Source organism: Orycteropus afer, unplaced genomic scaffold, assembly GCF_000298275.1.
Source record: "Orycteropus afer afer isolate SDZICR_OR568_19922 unplaced genomic scaffold, OryAfe1.0 scaffold00129, whole genome shotgun sequence".
NCBI classification, from domain to species: Eukaryota; Metazoa; Chordata; class Mammalia; order Tubulidentata; family Orycteropodidae; genus Orycteropus; species Orycteropus afer.
Genome location: NW_006921716.1, coordinates 4,552,177 through 4,569,817, shown reverse-complemented (window position 1 = coordinate 4,569,817; position 17,641 = coordinate 4,552,177). Strand labels below are relative to the sequence as shown.

General features: G+C 35.4%; 1 protein-coding gene across 1 annotated transcript in view; it reads right to left on the bottom strand.

Annotated features, from left to right (window-relative positions):
• ZC2HC1A (zinc finger C2HC-type containing 1A) overlaps positions 1-17,641 on the bottom strand; it is a 61,000-nt gene that overhangs the window by 28,768 nt on the left and 14,591 nt on the right. Inside the window, exons 4-6 of the mRNA XM_042781503.1 lie at positions 15,338-15,454; positions 9,303-9,444; positions 6,731-6,879 (exon numbers count right to left, since the gene is read on the bottom strand). Of these exons, the coding sequence (XP_042637437.1) occupies positions 6,731-6,879; positions 9,303-9,444; positions 15,338-15,454 (408 nt within the window). The remainder of the gene's footprint in view (positions 1-6,730; positions 6,880-9,302; positions 9,445-15,337; positions 15,455-17,641) is intronic.

Sequence of the window (17,641 nt, the reverse complement as noted above, 5' to 3'; positions counted from 1 at the left end):
AAATGGTATTGATTTCCTTATTTCTTTTTCAGCTATCTCTTTGTTGGTGTAGAGGGATCCAACTGGTTTTTGGATGTTGATCTTGTATCCTGCCACGATGCTAAATCTCTCAATTAGTTCCAGTAGATTCTTGACTGAGTCTTTTGAGTTTTCTAGGTATAGGATCATATCATCAGCACACAGGGATAGTTTGACTTCTTCCTTACCAATTTGGATGCTTTTGATATCTCTTTCTTGCCTTATTGCCCTGGCCAGGACTTCCAGTACAATGTTGAATAGAAGTGATGATAGAGGGCATCCTTGTCTGGTTCCTGTTCTCAACAGGAATGGTTCTGGTCTCTCTCCACTGAGAATAATGTTGGCTGTTGGTTTTGCATAAATGCCTTTTATTATGTTGAGGAATGTCCCTTCTATTCCTATTTTGCTGAGAGTTTTGATCAAGAATGGCTGTTGGATTTTATCAAAGGCCTTTTCTGTATCAATTGATATGATCACGTGGTTCTTCTCCTTTGTCTTATTTATGTGGTAGATGATGTTGATTGTTTTTCTAATGTTCAACCATCCTTGCATATCTGATATGAATCCCACTTGGTCATAATGAATGACTTTTCTGATATGTTGTTGGAGTCCATTAGCTAGGATTTTGTTGAAGATTTTTGCATCTATATTCATGAGGGATATTAGTCTGTAGTTTTCCTTTTGAGTGATGTCTTTGCCTGGTTTTAGTATCAAGGTTATGCTTGCTTCATAAAATGAGTTAGGGAAGATTCCATCTTTTTCTATGTTTTGGAATAGTTTGAGCAGGATTGGCATCAGTTCTTTTCTGAATGTTTGGTATAATTCTCCAGTGAAACCGTCTGGGCCAGGACTTTTTTTTGTTGGTAATGTTTTGATGACCTGTTCAATTTCTTTTTTTGCTATGGATCTGTTCAACTTTTCCACATCAGTCTGTGTTAGTTTATGTAAGTGGTGTGTTTCTAGAAATCTGTCCATTTCTTCCTGATTTTCAAATTTGTTGGAGAACAGTTCTTCATAGTATCCTGATATTATCCTTTTTATTTCAGTCGATTCTGTTATGATGTCACCCCTTTTGTTTCTTATTCATGTTTTTTGTATTTTCTCCCTCTTTTCCTTTGTTAAATTTGCCAGTGGTGTTTCAATTTTATTAATCTTTAAAAAAAAAAAAAAACGACTTCTGGTCTGTTTAAGAGATAAACAGGTAAAATCTAGTTCTCAGAGAGGAAAGCTACTCAACACACATATTATGAAAAAAAGCAGGTATAGGTACCTTAACACCAAATCACAGTAAAGAGTGTTTCTAGAGATAAGAACCATACTAAACCTTACTCACTGCCATGAAGTTGATTCTAACTCACAGGACAGAACTGCCCCATAGGGTTTCCAAGGCTACAAATCTTTATGGTAGCAGACTGCCTCATCTTTCTCCTGCAGAGCAGCTGGTGGGTTTGAACTGCTGATCTTTTGGTTACAGCCAAATGCTTTTATCACTTCTCCACCAGAGCTCCTTAGAGATAAGGGCAGTCACTTTTTAATGAAAGGTTCATTACATCAGTAAGATGTAACAATTTTAAATTTGAAAATACCTAGTCGTTATCTTAAAATTGTAAAGCAAAAAATGATAGACTTACAAAAACTATTTTTACAAATTCTCAATCTCAGTGGGAAACAATAATACTTTTCACTGACAGAGAAGGAATTAAAACATAATTAGTAAAAGCACAAAGAGCAAACGTAATGAAACAGACATCTAAATGTTAGTGTACATAACAATTATAAAAAGCAAATTTTAACCACTTATGCTAAATCATAAAGATCTTAACATATTTCAAAAGTCTAAAATCATTACTCTTTCTGATCTCAAAGAAATAAATATCCACAGATCAATTGCTGTTGTGTTGTTGTTAGGTGGCGTTGAGTCATCTCTGACTCATACTGACCCTACGTAACGCAGAACGCAACACCATCCTGTACTGTCCAGTTCCACAATCCCTGCTATACCTGAGCCTGAGCCCATTATTGTAGCCACTGTGACAATTCATCTTATTGAGGGCCTTCCCCTCTTTTGTTGACCCTCCACTTTACTAAGCATGATATCCTTTTCCAGGGAATGGACCCTTCTGACAACATGACCAAAAGTAGGTGAGACAAAGTCTGGCCATTCTTGCTTACAAGGAGTGTTCTGGCTGCACTTCTTCTGGGACAGATCTGTTAGTTCTTTTAGCGGCCCATGGTACTTTCAGCATTCTTCACCAGCACTAGAGCTCAAAAGCATCAACTATTCTTTGGTCTTCCTTGTTCCTTGTCTACCTCTCAGAGGCAAATGAGGCAATCGAAAATACCATGGCTTGTGATTAAGGTGCACCTTAATCCTCAAGAAGACATCTTTGCTCTTCAGCACTGGAAAGAGGTCTTTTGTAACCAATTTTACTAGTGCTATACGTCTGATACCATGACTGCTGCTTCCATTGGTGTTGATTGTAGAACCAAGTAATATGAAGTCTTTGACAACCTCAATCTTTTCTCCATTTATCGTGATGCTGCTTATTGGTTCAGCTGTGAGGATTTTTTCTTTATATTGAAGTATAATCCATACTGCAGATGGTATTCTTTAATCTTCATCAGTAAGTGCTTCAATTCATCCTCACTTTCAGCAAGCAAAGTTGTGACGTCAGAATATTGCAGGTTGTTAATGATTCTTCCTCCAAGCCTGATGCCACATTCTTATTCATATAGTCCAGCTTCTCAGATTATTTGCACAGCAGACAGATTGAATAAGCACAGTGAAAGGATACAACCCTGACACACTCCCTTCTTGATTTTAAACTATGCAGTGTTCCATTGTTCTGTTCGAATGACAGCCTCTTGGTCTATGCACAGGTTCCTCATGAGTACAATTAAGTGTTCTGGAATTCCCATTCTTCTCAATGTTATCCATAATTGGTTATGATCCACACAAACGAATACCTTTGCATAGTTAATAAAACACAAGTAAACATCTTTCTGGTATTCTTTGCTTTCAGCCAAGATCCATATGATATCAGCTATGATAGCCCTTGTTCATGTCCTCTTCTGAATCCAGCTTGCATTTATGGAACTTCTCTGTCAATATACTGCTGCAACCATTTTTGAATTATCTTCAGTAAGATTTTACTTGTATGTGATATTAATGATATTGTTTGATAATTTCCCCATTCTCTGGGATCACCTTGCTTTGGAATGGGTACAAAACATGGGTCTCTTCCAATCAGTTGGCCGGGTAGCTGTCTTCCAAATCTCTTTGCATAGCTGAGTGCTCCTGCACAGCATCCATTTGTTGAAACACCTCAATGGGTATTCCATCAATTCTTGGAATGTTATTTTTTGCCATTTCCTTCAGGACAGCTTCAACTTCTTCCTTCAATACCATTGGTTCTTGATCATATGCCACCTCCTGAAATGGATAAACATCAACCAATTCTTTTTGCTACAGTGACTCTGTGTATTTCTTCCATCTTCTTTTGATTTTTCCTGCATCATTCAATGTATTGCCCATAGGATCTTTCAATACTGCAACTCAAGGCTTACATTTCTTCTTCAGTTCTTTCAGTTTGAGAAATGCCAAGTGTGTTCTTCCCTTTTGGTTTTCTAACTCCAAGTCTTTGCATATTTCGTTATAATAAGTGACTATGTCTTCTCAAGCTGTTCTTTGAAATCTTCTGTTCAGCCCTTTTATCTTGTCATTTCTTCCATTTGCTTTAGTACTCTCTGCTCAATGGCAAGTTTGAGAGTCTTTTCTGACATCCATTTTGGTCTTTTCTTCCTTTGCTGTCTTTTTAATGACTTTTTGCTTCTTCATGGATGATGTTCTTGATGTCATCCCACAATTCCCCTGGTTTTTGGTCACTGGTGTTCAATGCATCAATTCTATTTTTCAGATGGTCTCTAAATTCAGGAAGGATATATTCAAGGTCATATTTTGGCCCTCATGAACTTGTTTTAATTGCCTTCAACTTCAACTTGAACTTGCATATGAGCAGTTAATGGTCTGTTTCCACAATCAGCTCCTGGCTTTGTTTTGCCTGAAGACATTGAGCTTCTTCATTCCCTCCTGACACAGATGTAGTCAATCTGATTCCTGCGTACTCCCATCTGGCGCAGTCCACGTGTATAGTCATCATTTGTGTTGTTGAAAAAAAGTATTTGCAATGAGTAAGTCGTTGGTCTTACAAAATTCTACCATGTGATCTCCATGACTATTTCTACCACCAAGGCCAAATTTTCAAAATATTGGTGATTTTTGTTTCCAACTTTTGCATTCCAATTACCAGTGATAATCAGGACATCTTGATTTCATGTTTGGTCACTTTCAGACTGCAGAAATTGTTAAAAATCTTCAATTTCCTCACCAATTATCAATTGCTAGGATAAGATAATTCATTGGGTTAATCGAATCTAAAATCCAGTTAATATGGAAGTCAACTTTCTATAAGCCAATACGCTTTTAAAAATAAAAAAGTAACATTTATAATAGCATAAAAATATGACCCACTTAAGAATATAACAAAATATGTGAAGTCTTACTTAGCAAATTATACAGCCTATGGAAAAATATTAAATAAGACCTAAAGAAAGGGAGAGATATATGCTCACAATGAGAAGTCAACTTGTTATCAACTGAGTCAGTGGAACTCCAAACAGAAACTTAATAGGGAATTGTGTTCACATGTATGTATACTTTGAAAAGCTGATTTCAAAATGTATATGGACATGAGGGGAGATAAGAAAATATGGGGTTAGACTGAATTAAAAGTTATTTAATGGCCTCGGAATCAGAACCATTACTACTATGGTGAAAACTATCAACTATCTTGGTTTTATATTTATCAATCACTTGGCACCAAGTTTTCGGAACACACAGAATCTACTGTATTCCTTTCTCGCTACTATTTTATCCTTAAAAAAAAATAAAGCAGTAGTTTTCTTATCTATTTATTTAATAAAAAACCAGAACCAAACTCACTGCCGTTGAGTCGCATCCGACTCATAGAGACACCTCCTTGGGTTTCCGAGGTGTTATCACTATGGATGTAGATTGCCCAATATGCCTTCTGAGGAGTGGCTGGTGGGTTTGAACTGCCAGCTTTCTGGTCAGCAGTCAAATGCCTTAGGCACTATGCCACCAGAGCTCCTATTTAATAAGAGCTTACATTTATTGGGTGTTCATTATGTGACAAGAACTCCTCTAAGCACTTTACATATATTTAATCTCTATAACCCCACAAGGTAAAACCTTACTCTATTCCAATTTTACAGACAAGGAAACGAGGGCATAAAGAGATTACATAATTTGCCTACGGTTATACAGCTCATAAATGGTAGAACTTGGGTTTGGACTCACTGACTCCTCCACCTGCAAGCTTATCTACCACACTATACTGGACTGTCACTTGTTAGCTGCCGAATTTGTTCCCAAGCACAACAAAGGAAATACTGCCCAGCCCTACACTGCAGCCATCGAAGTGCCTAAGGCTAGACGGTGGATCCGTGATGGAATTCCTGCCCTCCATGCAGAAGGCCCAGGTCTGATCTGGAGCCCCCGCCCCTCACGTGCAGCCACTATTTGTCTGTCAGTGGCACCTTATGTGTTGCTACAATGTCGGGTAGGTTTCCGCAGAACTTTCAGGCTGAGACAGACTAGAAGAAAGGCCTGGTGATCTGCTGCTGAAATTTAGCCAATGACAACCCGATAGCTCACAGTGGTCCCTGCCCCAGATTGTCAGGTTCTAACCTATTTCAATAAAAGAAACACATTGCTTGGATGTCTGTTTGGAAATTTTTCAAAATGAGTTTTCTTCCCTGCACTTTTTTCCACGAAGATAATAATGATATGCTCTATTTTCAGGTCAGTAATAGGATTCTCTCAAGGAGGTTCCAATTGTATAAAGGTTTTTAATCTAATATTTTATTCATAAATAACAGAAATCAGTATTATTCTGCTAGATTTACAACACTCAAAAAAACTGTTTACAAATAAGGAGTTTACGAAAACCGAAATTCTGACATTATCAATGTTTTTGTGTAACAATACGCTCAATGAAACACAATAGTACTATAAAAATTAAGCTGATATAACAAAATTCTTAAATATCATATGATTTACTAAGTACTTTGACATATAATGTTTCATTTGATTCTGACAATGATCATGTAGTTAACCAATGCACAGATGTGCACAATATACTGTAAGCAAGGAAATAAAGGGTATTTTGCCAGAAAGTTCAAAAGTAGCTTTAGAATATGATACAGGCACTCCCACCATGTACATTACTCATATGTAACATGGAAATACTTAATACTTACATGAATTTTCAAACTTGGATTTTTAGTGCCATTTTCTCCTTCTTCTAACCCATCTGGTTTCCTCTGAATCTTAATCACCTAACTTGAACTTACTTTTTTTTTTTTTTTTTAATTTTCTCCTGCTATCTCTTTAGATCAGTATAATTTCAAGTCACTGTTAACTCAAGTCCACTTCAGATTAATTAATTTGAGTAATTTTTTCTCAACTGGCCATTCCAATTTCTCACTAAATCCCTGAAAATAATATATAAATTTTAGCAGGTGAGAAAACTATAGTTAGATGTCTTATAAAGTACAAACACAAAATTACGAATTTCCAAGAACGCCTTACTCATGTATTTGCAGAAATGTTTAAAACTGAGCATTTCACCTGTGCCCGAGAGGCTGGCTTTCCTTTGGTTTCAGCAGAGAATTTGCCTTTATTACTAATCCGGGCTGCCTGTTCTTTACAGAAATTTATATGTCTATCAGCCGCATTTTCATTGAATCTCCTCTGACAATATGGACACTGAATATAATCTAAAACCAGATAAAAACAGAAACAGATTAATAACAACAGTATTTGAAATAAGACAAAGAATCACAAACCTGAATGGACAGTAATTCAAGATATAAAATGTAAGTAAGAAAAGTTGATAAGCAAAATTTCCTTTTTCCTTATAACCACCCTGCCTGACCAAGTCTATACTCAGTAAAGACTTTTAAAGACAAAAGTATAATATTTAAAAAAAAAAAAAAAAAGTAACAGATAAATCTTCAGTACAACAGAATGAATAAACAAAACAGATAAACCAAAACAGATGGCATCAAGTCAATTCCAACACGTGGCAACTCCATACAATGAATAAGCAAAGGGAAAATTTCTTTTTTGCCTGTCTAAAGCCATGTTTTCATCATATATATATACATATATATATATATATATATATATATGTATATATAGTACTAGTCAAGCAGGGGAATTTTAGGGTTAAAATAACATATTACATTAAAGATACATTTTAAAATAAGGGTTTATCTATTAAAATCTTTTATTTCAATTAAAGGAAAACTGTCAAGAGATAGTTTAATTGACTTTAATAGTCTTATTCTCTTATATGTCCAAATAGATGTGAGATGTGATAAAAATATGCCTTAATAACACAATTAATTCAAATTCAAGAAACAGTAAATGTCTCCAATATAAAAAATTCTCCCAAAAAGGAATGATATGCAAAGTATACTATAAATAATTATCGTTTAAAATTGAAACACAAAATTATCTCACATTCAAATTTTGTAGTATTGCAAAAGATCTTAAATACATGAGATACAGAAAACACAAGACAGTGAGTATAGGCACAAAATATAAAAATTAATAAGCAGTGTTATAAGGTCTCCTTTATGATAGTTTTCTCCCTTACAGTTTACACTCATCCAAAGCTCAGAAGATTGTCCTGCTTACTAGAGGAGTAGGTCTAGAACCTATTCCCAAGAAGTCGTTTTGTCAGATTCGAGATCAGAAACTTTCTAACACCCACAGCACTCTGAAAAAACTGGCCCTCTGTCCCTGACACTAAGTAGACACCAGAAATATAGCTATGGAAAGTAAAATGGAATACCCAAATGCTTCTAAAACTGAGAGAGAACTCACCTCTGGGTAGGAAATTAAGGTAGAATTAGAAGTGACCACCCAGAAACACTCATAGAATTAAATTAAAGTTAATAAATAATCTAGAACAGTAATAGGCAAACTAAAGAGCCACAGATCTAGCCTGTTTGATAAATAAAGTTTTACTAGAGTATAGCAATGCCCATTTATTTACAAATAGCAAGGATTGTGAGGCTAGCACAGGGCTGGATGTTGTTTCATTTTGTTGTACACAGATGGTATGACACCTAACGGCAATTTATTTGCATACTGTCTACAGCTGATTTTGTGCAACAGTGGCAGAGGTGAGTAGCTGCAACAGAGACTTGACAGCCTGCAAAGCCGAAAATATTTACCATTGGCCTTTTACAGAAATTTGCCAACCTCTGCACTGGGAATAAAACATCAAAACTGATCATATATAGATTTTCTAAATAACATTTTGTTAAAAATCAACCCCAATGTAGATTCCCAACAATTTTAATTTGGCTAACTCTGGTAGCGTAGTGCCTAAGGCACTTGACTGCTAACCAGAAGGCTGGCGGTTCAAACCCACCAGCCACTCCTCGGAAGGAAGATGGGGCAATCTACTTCCGTAGTGATACTGCCTCGGAAACCCGAGGAGGGGTTGCTGTGAGTCGGGTCCAACTCAAGGGCACATAACAACAACTTATTACGACCTCTTTAGTCTGCTCCAATACCCAATGTCAAAATATGCCATTTTAAGTCTTTTAGTATCTCAATATACCATGAGATTGCAAAAATCCTGCTTTGCTATTCTAAAATGAACCAAGCAACTTTTATTCCTCAATGAAGAAAATATAGTAACATTTGAATTTAAGGCATAATTTAGATGTATCAATCTATATGGTACTTTTACCACATGAATTTTATACTTTAGAAGTAAAATAGATTAGGATTTTTTTTTTCCTTCCCGGATGAGAAGATACCAAAGCAGCAGAAAATTGAAGCCTATTGAATCTACATTTTAATCCACAGTAAGCATGATAAAAGTATCTCTGGGAATATTAACATGTAATAGTCACCACAATAATTTTAAAAATAACAGTTTAATGCTTCAAATAGTTTAAATAAAAGTCTTTCAATAAAAACCAAATACATTTCTATTTTATATGCTGAGGTGCCTTTATAAACTTAGTGGCCTAGATTATCAGTATTATTTTATACTAAAGCATTTACAGATTATGCTTCACCAATTCCATTACTGTAGGTTAAATAACTTAAATTCTGTAAAAATTATACCAATATTTTCTCTCCCATGAGCATGTCCGCCAGCCAACGTTTTACATACCAGGATCATAGGAAGGCGCGGGAGGTGGTGGAAGTTTGCCACCCTCTTTGAGTGCCTGATCCAGTCCTTTAGCAGCTCTTATGGTGGCAATGAACTCTTCATGTTTCCTTCTCCAATTAGATGGTTTCTTTGGTGGTTCTGGCTACAAATAAATAATCAATACTTTCTTTAATGAACTGAAAGAAAACATCAGTTAATGTCAATTATTTTAAATGTTCATTTCTCAGGAGTCCTTAAGTGATTCCCTTCCCAAATTCAGAACTTTAACACTAAACTTTCTAAACCATACCAAATGTTTATATTTGCAAACCAAGATAACATACAAAGCACATAACACACAGTTGTTATTTTAGTTATCTGTCAAGTTAATTAGGTAAAGAGTTCCCCATATCTCCTTTGTTGTTGGATATATAAATCCACTGCTGTCGAAATGATTACAACTCATAGCAGTCCTATAGGGCAGAGACCAGCCTCAAAGCATTTCCAAGCCTGTAAATCTTTACATAAGCAGACTGCCACATCTTTCTCCCACAGGGCAGCTGGTGGGTTTGAATCACCAAACCCACTTTGATAAGCCTAGTCAAAGTTATATGGAATCCTATTCACAGGTACATGCTACAGCCCTCCCATAAGGACCACATGACTGTAACATACATATTTCATAAAACTTAACAGAAGTCTCCTTCTCATCACATTTTTCACCAATCTGTTCAATGAATACTAATAAAAACCTAAATTTCAAATTTTGTCCCTTTCCACTATTCAATTAACACCTTCCACCCATATGCATAAATAAATGCAATAAAAGTACATAAAATATAGTATTACATAAGAAATCAGGATTCCTTTTCACAGATAGATACTATGTCTAAAAGCAGACACTATAAAAATGCTTCCAAAAACTACTATTGATTAATCAAAAAAATTTAATCAGTGCGTATACTGACAATTCTTTTCTCAATCTAATGATTTCTTTCACTGCTTGCTACTATTCACTTCGTTGAGTGGGACAAAGTGATGAAATATGATTGCTTTATAATTTTTTCCCTGCTTCCTCTAGGGGGAAAAAACAAAGAATATATATTATATAAGATTTTTCATGTATTTCTCCTAAGTGAGGACAGAGCTCATGTTTATTTTGTTCACTGTTGTATAAAAGTACTTGGCACAGCATCTGGGGCAAGTCAATTGGTGTTTACCTGCTGCTAAATGAAATAAAAAAAAATATATAGAAATATTGCCTTAGATAAAATAAAGCGATCTGATCACTGCTTTTCAACCAATCAGAGTGAATATGATTTAAATTAAAAAAGCAGAATATGTCCAACAATTTTAAAAGGTAGACCTTGATAGAATAGGAGAAAAAAAATGTGGAAGAGGACTTCAAAATCCTAAAAACATACCAAAACCAAAAAACAACCAGACCCATTGGACTGACTGAGACTGAAGGACTCCCTGAAACTAATGCTCTGAGATATTCTTCAAACCTAGAACTGAAACTAGCCCCTAAAGTCATCGCTTAGCTAAATAACAAATGAACTTATAAAACAGTATCATCCATAAGTACTGTGCATCTTTAATCTCTATGAGACCAAACAGTCAATGATTACATTGAAACAGAGATGAGAATGCAATGGAACAGGGAAACTACATTAACAGAAATGGAACAAACAGAAAGGAAACAGTGAGAATATTCACGTATTAGAAGAATGTAACCAAGGTCACTGAACAACTTGTGTACAGATTGTTGAACAGGAACCTAAGCTGCTGCAAACACGATGTTACTTAAATTTTTTAAAAAAGGATATGGAGAAAACTCCTCAAGATAACCATTTTACTAGTTTTACTGTGTATTTTCCATTACCATACAAATAAGAAATAGTAGTATATTCTTCCTTTTTGCCTGTTTTTGACAAAAGATAGCATACTACACACACACCTTTGGAAGCCTGGGCAATCTACTTCCGTAGTGCTACTACCTCGGGAACCCAAAGAGAGGTCGCTATGAGTTGGATCTGACTCGACAGCAGTGAATTTTAGTATATATCTTAGAAGGAGCTCTGGTGGCATAGTGCCCAAGGCATTTGACTGCTAACTAGAATGCTGGTGGTTCAAACCCACCAGTCACTCCATGGAAGGAAGATGGGGTAATCTACTTCCATAAGATTTATCTCCTCAGAAACCCAAAGGGGGTCGCTATGAGTTGGTACCGACTCAACAGCAGTGAATTTGGTTTTATTTTGGTTTATATATCTTAGAGAACTTTCCATGTCAGCAGAGTGCTTTTTCTGCCTTCTTTTACAGATATATAATTTTCTGCCATATGAATGCAGCACATTTTATTTAACAAGTACCTTGATGGTGTATTTATAGACTCATTCTAATTTTTTGGCCGTAATATAATGAATAATCATAGACATATGACATGACATTTTGCATATGTGTAGGTAAAAAGGTAGAAAGTGGGATTGCTAAGTCAAAAAATACATGCTACTTGTCAGGAGGAAAAGAGAAGGGAGGAAACCAAAGACTCCGAGAAGAAACCTAGAAAGGCTAGAGGACTCCCTCAGACTCTTGCCCTGAGATATTCTTTAAGCATTGAGCCGAAACTATCCCATGTTCACCTTTTAATGAAGTAACAGATGAGCACACAAAACAAAGGGCATTACCTATGAATATAGTGCTCCATTAAATATGAGACCAAAAGATCAACAATTACTCTAGAGCAAAGAAAAGAAGATAGAGCAGGGAAGCTAGAGCACTGGAAACAGTGCAACCAGAACACAATTTAAGACAATTATGACACATTGTGAAAAAAACATAACTAGTCACTGAACAATGTATACAGAATTTGTCAAATGGGAACCTAATTTGCTGTGTAAGCTTTCACTGAAAACATATTATGTATATAAAAAAAGAGCATATGCATTTTGTGATAATCTGAAACCAAACTTGTTGCTGTTGAGTCGACATCAACTCAAAGTAACCCTACAGTGGTAGAACTGCCACAAAGGGTTTCTAAGGCTATAAATCTTTATGGAAGCAGATTGCCCATCTTTCTCCCACAGAATGCCTGGTGGATTCAATTGTCGACTTTGTCGGCTAGCAGACCACCACTTAACAATTGCACCAGGGTTCCTGCTACACTGCCTTCTGTAGATGTTCTATCAATTACTGGTCTTTTTTGCATCTATTTCTAGTAACTCTTCATAGGATTAGTGTCTTTACTCACCTCTATTTGTCTTTTGATCTTGCTTACAGGTCTTCTGATATGTAGAATTCTTTCTTAAATGTAGTTTAACTTACTGATCTTCTATGGCCTCTAAATTTATAGTTAACAGTTAGCCAGTCCCCTCTTCCACCAAGGTAAAATGAAATTCTCCTGTTTCCTCCTAGTACTTCCATGTTTTCATTTGTTAAATATTAAATCTTTTTATTTCAAATGTATCCTAGTGAATTCAGTTTTACTGTTTGTTTTATAACGTGGCTATGCAGCTGTTGCACCATCATCTATTGAATTTTTACCCCACTGATTTGAAATAGTACTTTTATCATATACTAAATTTTCTTTGTATTTGGTCTATTTCTAAACCTTTTTCTGTTCCACTGTTCTGACTATTATTATGTCAGAACTAGTTTCTTAAATACCAAAGCTTAATAACATATTTTAGTATCTGATGGGGTAACCTTACTTTATTCTGCTTCTTTTTCAACTTTTTCTGGTTATTCTTGTTTGCATATTTTTCCATATGAATTTTAGAATCACTTATCTAGTTAAAAGAAAAACAAAATAACTTGGAGAAATTAAAATCTCTATGATGTTGAGTTTATCTAAACCTGTCTATCAAAATGTGATGTATTTCCATCTGAAGAAGTGCTAGCTGGTGTTGTTCAGCAGTTTTTTAAAGTATTCTTTGTAGAACTTTTGCACATTTCTTATAAGGTTTATTCCTAGATATATTATATTGTGTGCTATTACTGTACAGAGCATCTTCATTTTTACATTCAAGTAGTTATTTTTATTTCTTACTGAAGTAGAAAGTTATTTTATTGTACTAATTGGTTAAGAATAGCATTAGTAGTAATGGATGTAAGCGAAAGCATTTCAGCAGTAATTGACAGAAAAATTACACCAACCCCTCGCTGCACCCCCCCCCACCCCCGGGGCAAATAAAGGATTCAATTGGAAACTGGGTTTGAGAACAGTAAAGAAGGGAAATAGAGGATACAAAGTTTCTTTGGCTATAATAAGCAACAAACACTTTGCAATTAAAAAATGTTACTTAAATAATTATCTCTCCTTTTGCTCTGACCAAAGAACAAGGAAAACTGAAGAGTTGAGGCTCAAAGTTGTGGTGTTGGTGAAGAATGCTCAAAGTACCATGAACTGCTAAAAGAACTAACAAATCTGTCCTGAAAGAGGTGCAGCCCAAATGCTCCTTGGAAGTGACAATGGCCAGACTTCATGTCACCTATTTTGCTCACGATGTCAGAAAGGACCTTTGTCTGGAGAAGGATGTCATGCTTGGTAAAGTGGAGGGTTAACAAAAGAAGGGAAGGCCCTCAACCAGATGGATTGACCTGATGGCTGCAGCAACGGGCTCAGGTATAGTCAGGATTGTGAGCCTGGCACCAGTGGGCTCAGGTATAGTCGGGATCGTGAGCCTGGCACAGGACCAGGCAGCGTTACATTCTCTGCACATGAGGTCACTATCAGTTGGAGATGACTTGATGGCACATAACAATAACAACTTGTTCTGACAGCATTTCCAGTTAACCATTATATTGTTATATCTAATTTAGATAAAAAATAATTGAAAATTAAAAATGGACATTGATACAAGGTACTGAAGCAGCATTCTTCAAGAATAGATTTCACATTTATTGCTGAATCAAAGACCAAATATTTTAGAAGATACAGAGGCCAAGCTTATTCCTTAGGCTTCTGATATAAGTACCTAAGATCCTTCTTCCCAAGAATATGCTATCTCTTAAAGAAGTACCATGGCCTCCTTCCCCCAATTCCTCCCATTTGGCTTTTGTGCAATTTCACTGGAAGTGGTTAAGTTCTAAGATTAAATGGTATCCCAGGGCAATAGTCTCAGGGGTTGATCTAGTTTCTATCAGTTGAGTAAGTCTGACTTTTTTTTTAGAAATTTGATTTATAGTCTACATTGTTCTCCCACCCTATCCAGGACCATCTATTATGTCCCTGGTTGGAATGGTTAGTAGTGGTAGCCAGGGACCATCCAGTTTTACTCTCAAGGTAGGTGTAGTCTGTTAGTCCTAGTTTCTTCTTTCAGTCTGGTTTTCTCCTTTCTGTTTCATTCCAGATGCATACAGACCAGTAGTTATATCTTATCTAGGTGCTCAGAAGCTTTTAAGACGTCAGACACTATTCACATAGAACATTATTTTTGTGAGCTATGTTATGCCAAATTGACTGAGTTGCCCCCTAAAATGATGGTCCTAAACCTTCAAACCCAGTAACCCAATCCAATGAAGTGTTTGAATATGTCTAGAACTATCCACAACGGTATCCACTATGTGCTTTACTTTATATAAATATATACGTAGAACACACAAACGTGTATCTATATTTGCCTACAGAAACATCTATACATCTAAAACTCACAGCTGTCAAGTTGGATCCCACTCATAGAAACGACTCTCTGGGTTTCCGAGGCAGTATCACTACAGAAGTAGATTGCCCAACCTCCCTTCCGAGGAGTAGCTGGAGGGTTTGAACTACCAGCCTCTGGTTAGCAGTCAAATGCCTTAGGGACTATGCCACCAGAGCTCCCACACCTCTACATATGTACCCACATATTCATATGTGTTTATGTATACATACACAAGCAAAGTTATGTACCAATGTAATCACTCACATATTTTTTAGTTATTAATTTTGTTGTAAAATATGACATGGAACAACTTTGTTCATTCTTCAAATGTAGTATAGCACCAAAATACAAAGCTGTCTTTCATTGTATACGGCAGCAAGATTCATATTGCTCATAAGGCTATGTAATTACCCTGGGCTTCAGAGGTTTTACTGTTGGAATGTCAGTTCCTTCAGCTCTTTGTCTGCTTGAATCAAAAGTCTTCCGTTTTTTAGTGGCAGTTTTCTGGCAAATAGGTCCATGCTTTTTCTGTTAACATGAAAAAATGCAATGTATCATTTCCTTTTCTATAGAAGGGAAAAGTAGAAGTTAACTTACATTGTCATCTGAGACCAGCTTAAAATACTTAATAAAAAAACAGATAAATAAAAGACAGCAGTATTTTATTTAACAAAAGAAATACATAATTTATTCAATAAATACTTCCTGAAAGACTACTATAATCCAGGTACTTTTTAAGTAAGAAAAGCTACTGTGTACATAAGTGTCATACTGCCTAACTGATCTACAGAACATTTTTCTTTTTCAATCTAAGAGTTTTTTTTTTGGGGGGGGTGCTTTGACCACATTTCAATATAACTGAAAAAATTAATTTCCACAAAAGAATGAGCTAGCTTTACCAAAATACTATGGCACACTATCACTATCCTCTGTGGCTCTATCTGCCACAGTTCAAATACAGGTGAACATTTCCTCCAAAGCCTTTATTGTCTGTTGATATCCACTGTTTCCAGTTTCCTTCTCCAAACTACTTACCTCTGAACCTGGGAAGAAAATCTTCAGAAGCCATATTGTGGCAGGGAAGGATGGGGTTGTAGTAAATCATGTTTACCTAGCAGGTACATGTCTATATTTGAATAATAAGCTTTTCATAGTTCATGGCTTAACAACAATTCACACCCACTTCTTGCCTTAATTAAAATTAGAATTTTAAAATAAATATTTAAATAAATATAATGCATGCTATGTCTCTCAAAAGAAACGATAAATATTCTTTCAAAATGTTATTAATTTTCCACACTTTTAAAAATAAGGAAAATAATGTACCTAACTCAAAGCTATTTGATAGAAAAAGAAAAGTCTTCTTCATTGCTGAAAGCATGGATATAGATACTAGATAGAGAAAGGATGTAAATGGAAAGGAATGTTATAGTTATGACGAATATAACAGTAGTTAGGATTACTAAAGTTAACACAGTCCAAAAACCAAACTCACTGCCATTGAGTTAGATCCGACTCATAACGACCCCTCCTTGGGTTTCTGAGGAGGTATCACTACAGAAGTAGATTGCCCAACCTTCCTTCCAAGGGGTGGCTGGTGGGTTTAAACCACCAGCCTTCTGGTTAGCAATCAAATGCCTTAGGCACTATGCAACCAGAGCTCCCAGTTAACAAAACAGTAGTTAATTATTAAAATTCATACAATAAATAAAGTTAATATAACAAATGGTCAGAGTTTTGTCCTCCCAAAACTATCCTTTGACCTATTTTGGAACTTGATCATTTTACCTTTCTTCATCTAGGATTTTTCTTGGACTATTCATTGTAGTCTATTTATCTGAGTAGTTCCTTAAGCTATACATTCTTATAAGTTTTGTATTTTATATATAGCTGACAATACATTAGTTTGATCATTTATTTATTCATTTAAGGACATTACAATGGAAGTTCTCTTATCTGACCCCCACTTAACTTCCTGGATAAATAATATTCTCCATACCCTATATAAAACATGGTGACAGATGAAGTCACTCCACTAAATGTGTACTAAATGCACTATTTCCTTTTATATTTTAATAATACTGAAGAAGCTAGAACTGTTAAACTTTATCTTGGGGGGGAGAAACAAAACTCAGAATTGATTATTTTTTATGTCATTGAACCTCTTATGCTTTCAATACACAGTTAGTAATTAAATATTCTGAATACTTGTCTTTAGTTTCCATTTCAACAAACAAGAATGTAATGAGAGCTATTAGAATAAAATCTCTTAACTATTAGAAAGGAAAAAAAAAAAACCAGTGGTGCTTACAGGCTACTTTCTAGTAGATTCATGTATGTCTGCTCTTATAAACTGAAACATACATGTCAAAAGTCACTGGTATCTGTTCCCAAGCCTGATTATACAAGTTAATTAATCAATGATTACATCATACAATTAAATATTAAAGAAATAATTGTGGTCCAAAAAAAGCTTTTTTTTTTTTTTTTCCTGGTACAAACTTGACTGAGTACTTGAAAATGTCTTGGAAAATAATGAATTAATGGAAAAAAATCAATGAATTATATTCAGGCAAGACATTTTTAATGGCTTCGAAAAAAGCCATCATTATTTGAAAAAACTCTGCAGTGATAAGGATGTTCACGGATCATTATTTCCTCTCTTTGCTTTAGAGAAATAAACTGGAATTAGCAAGAAGATACAAAATGGACTGT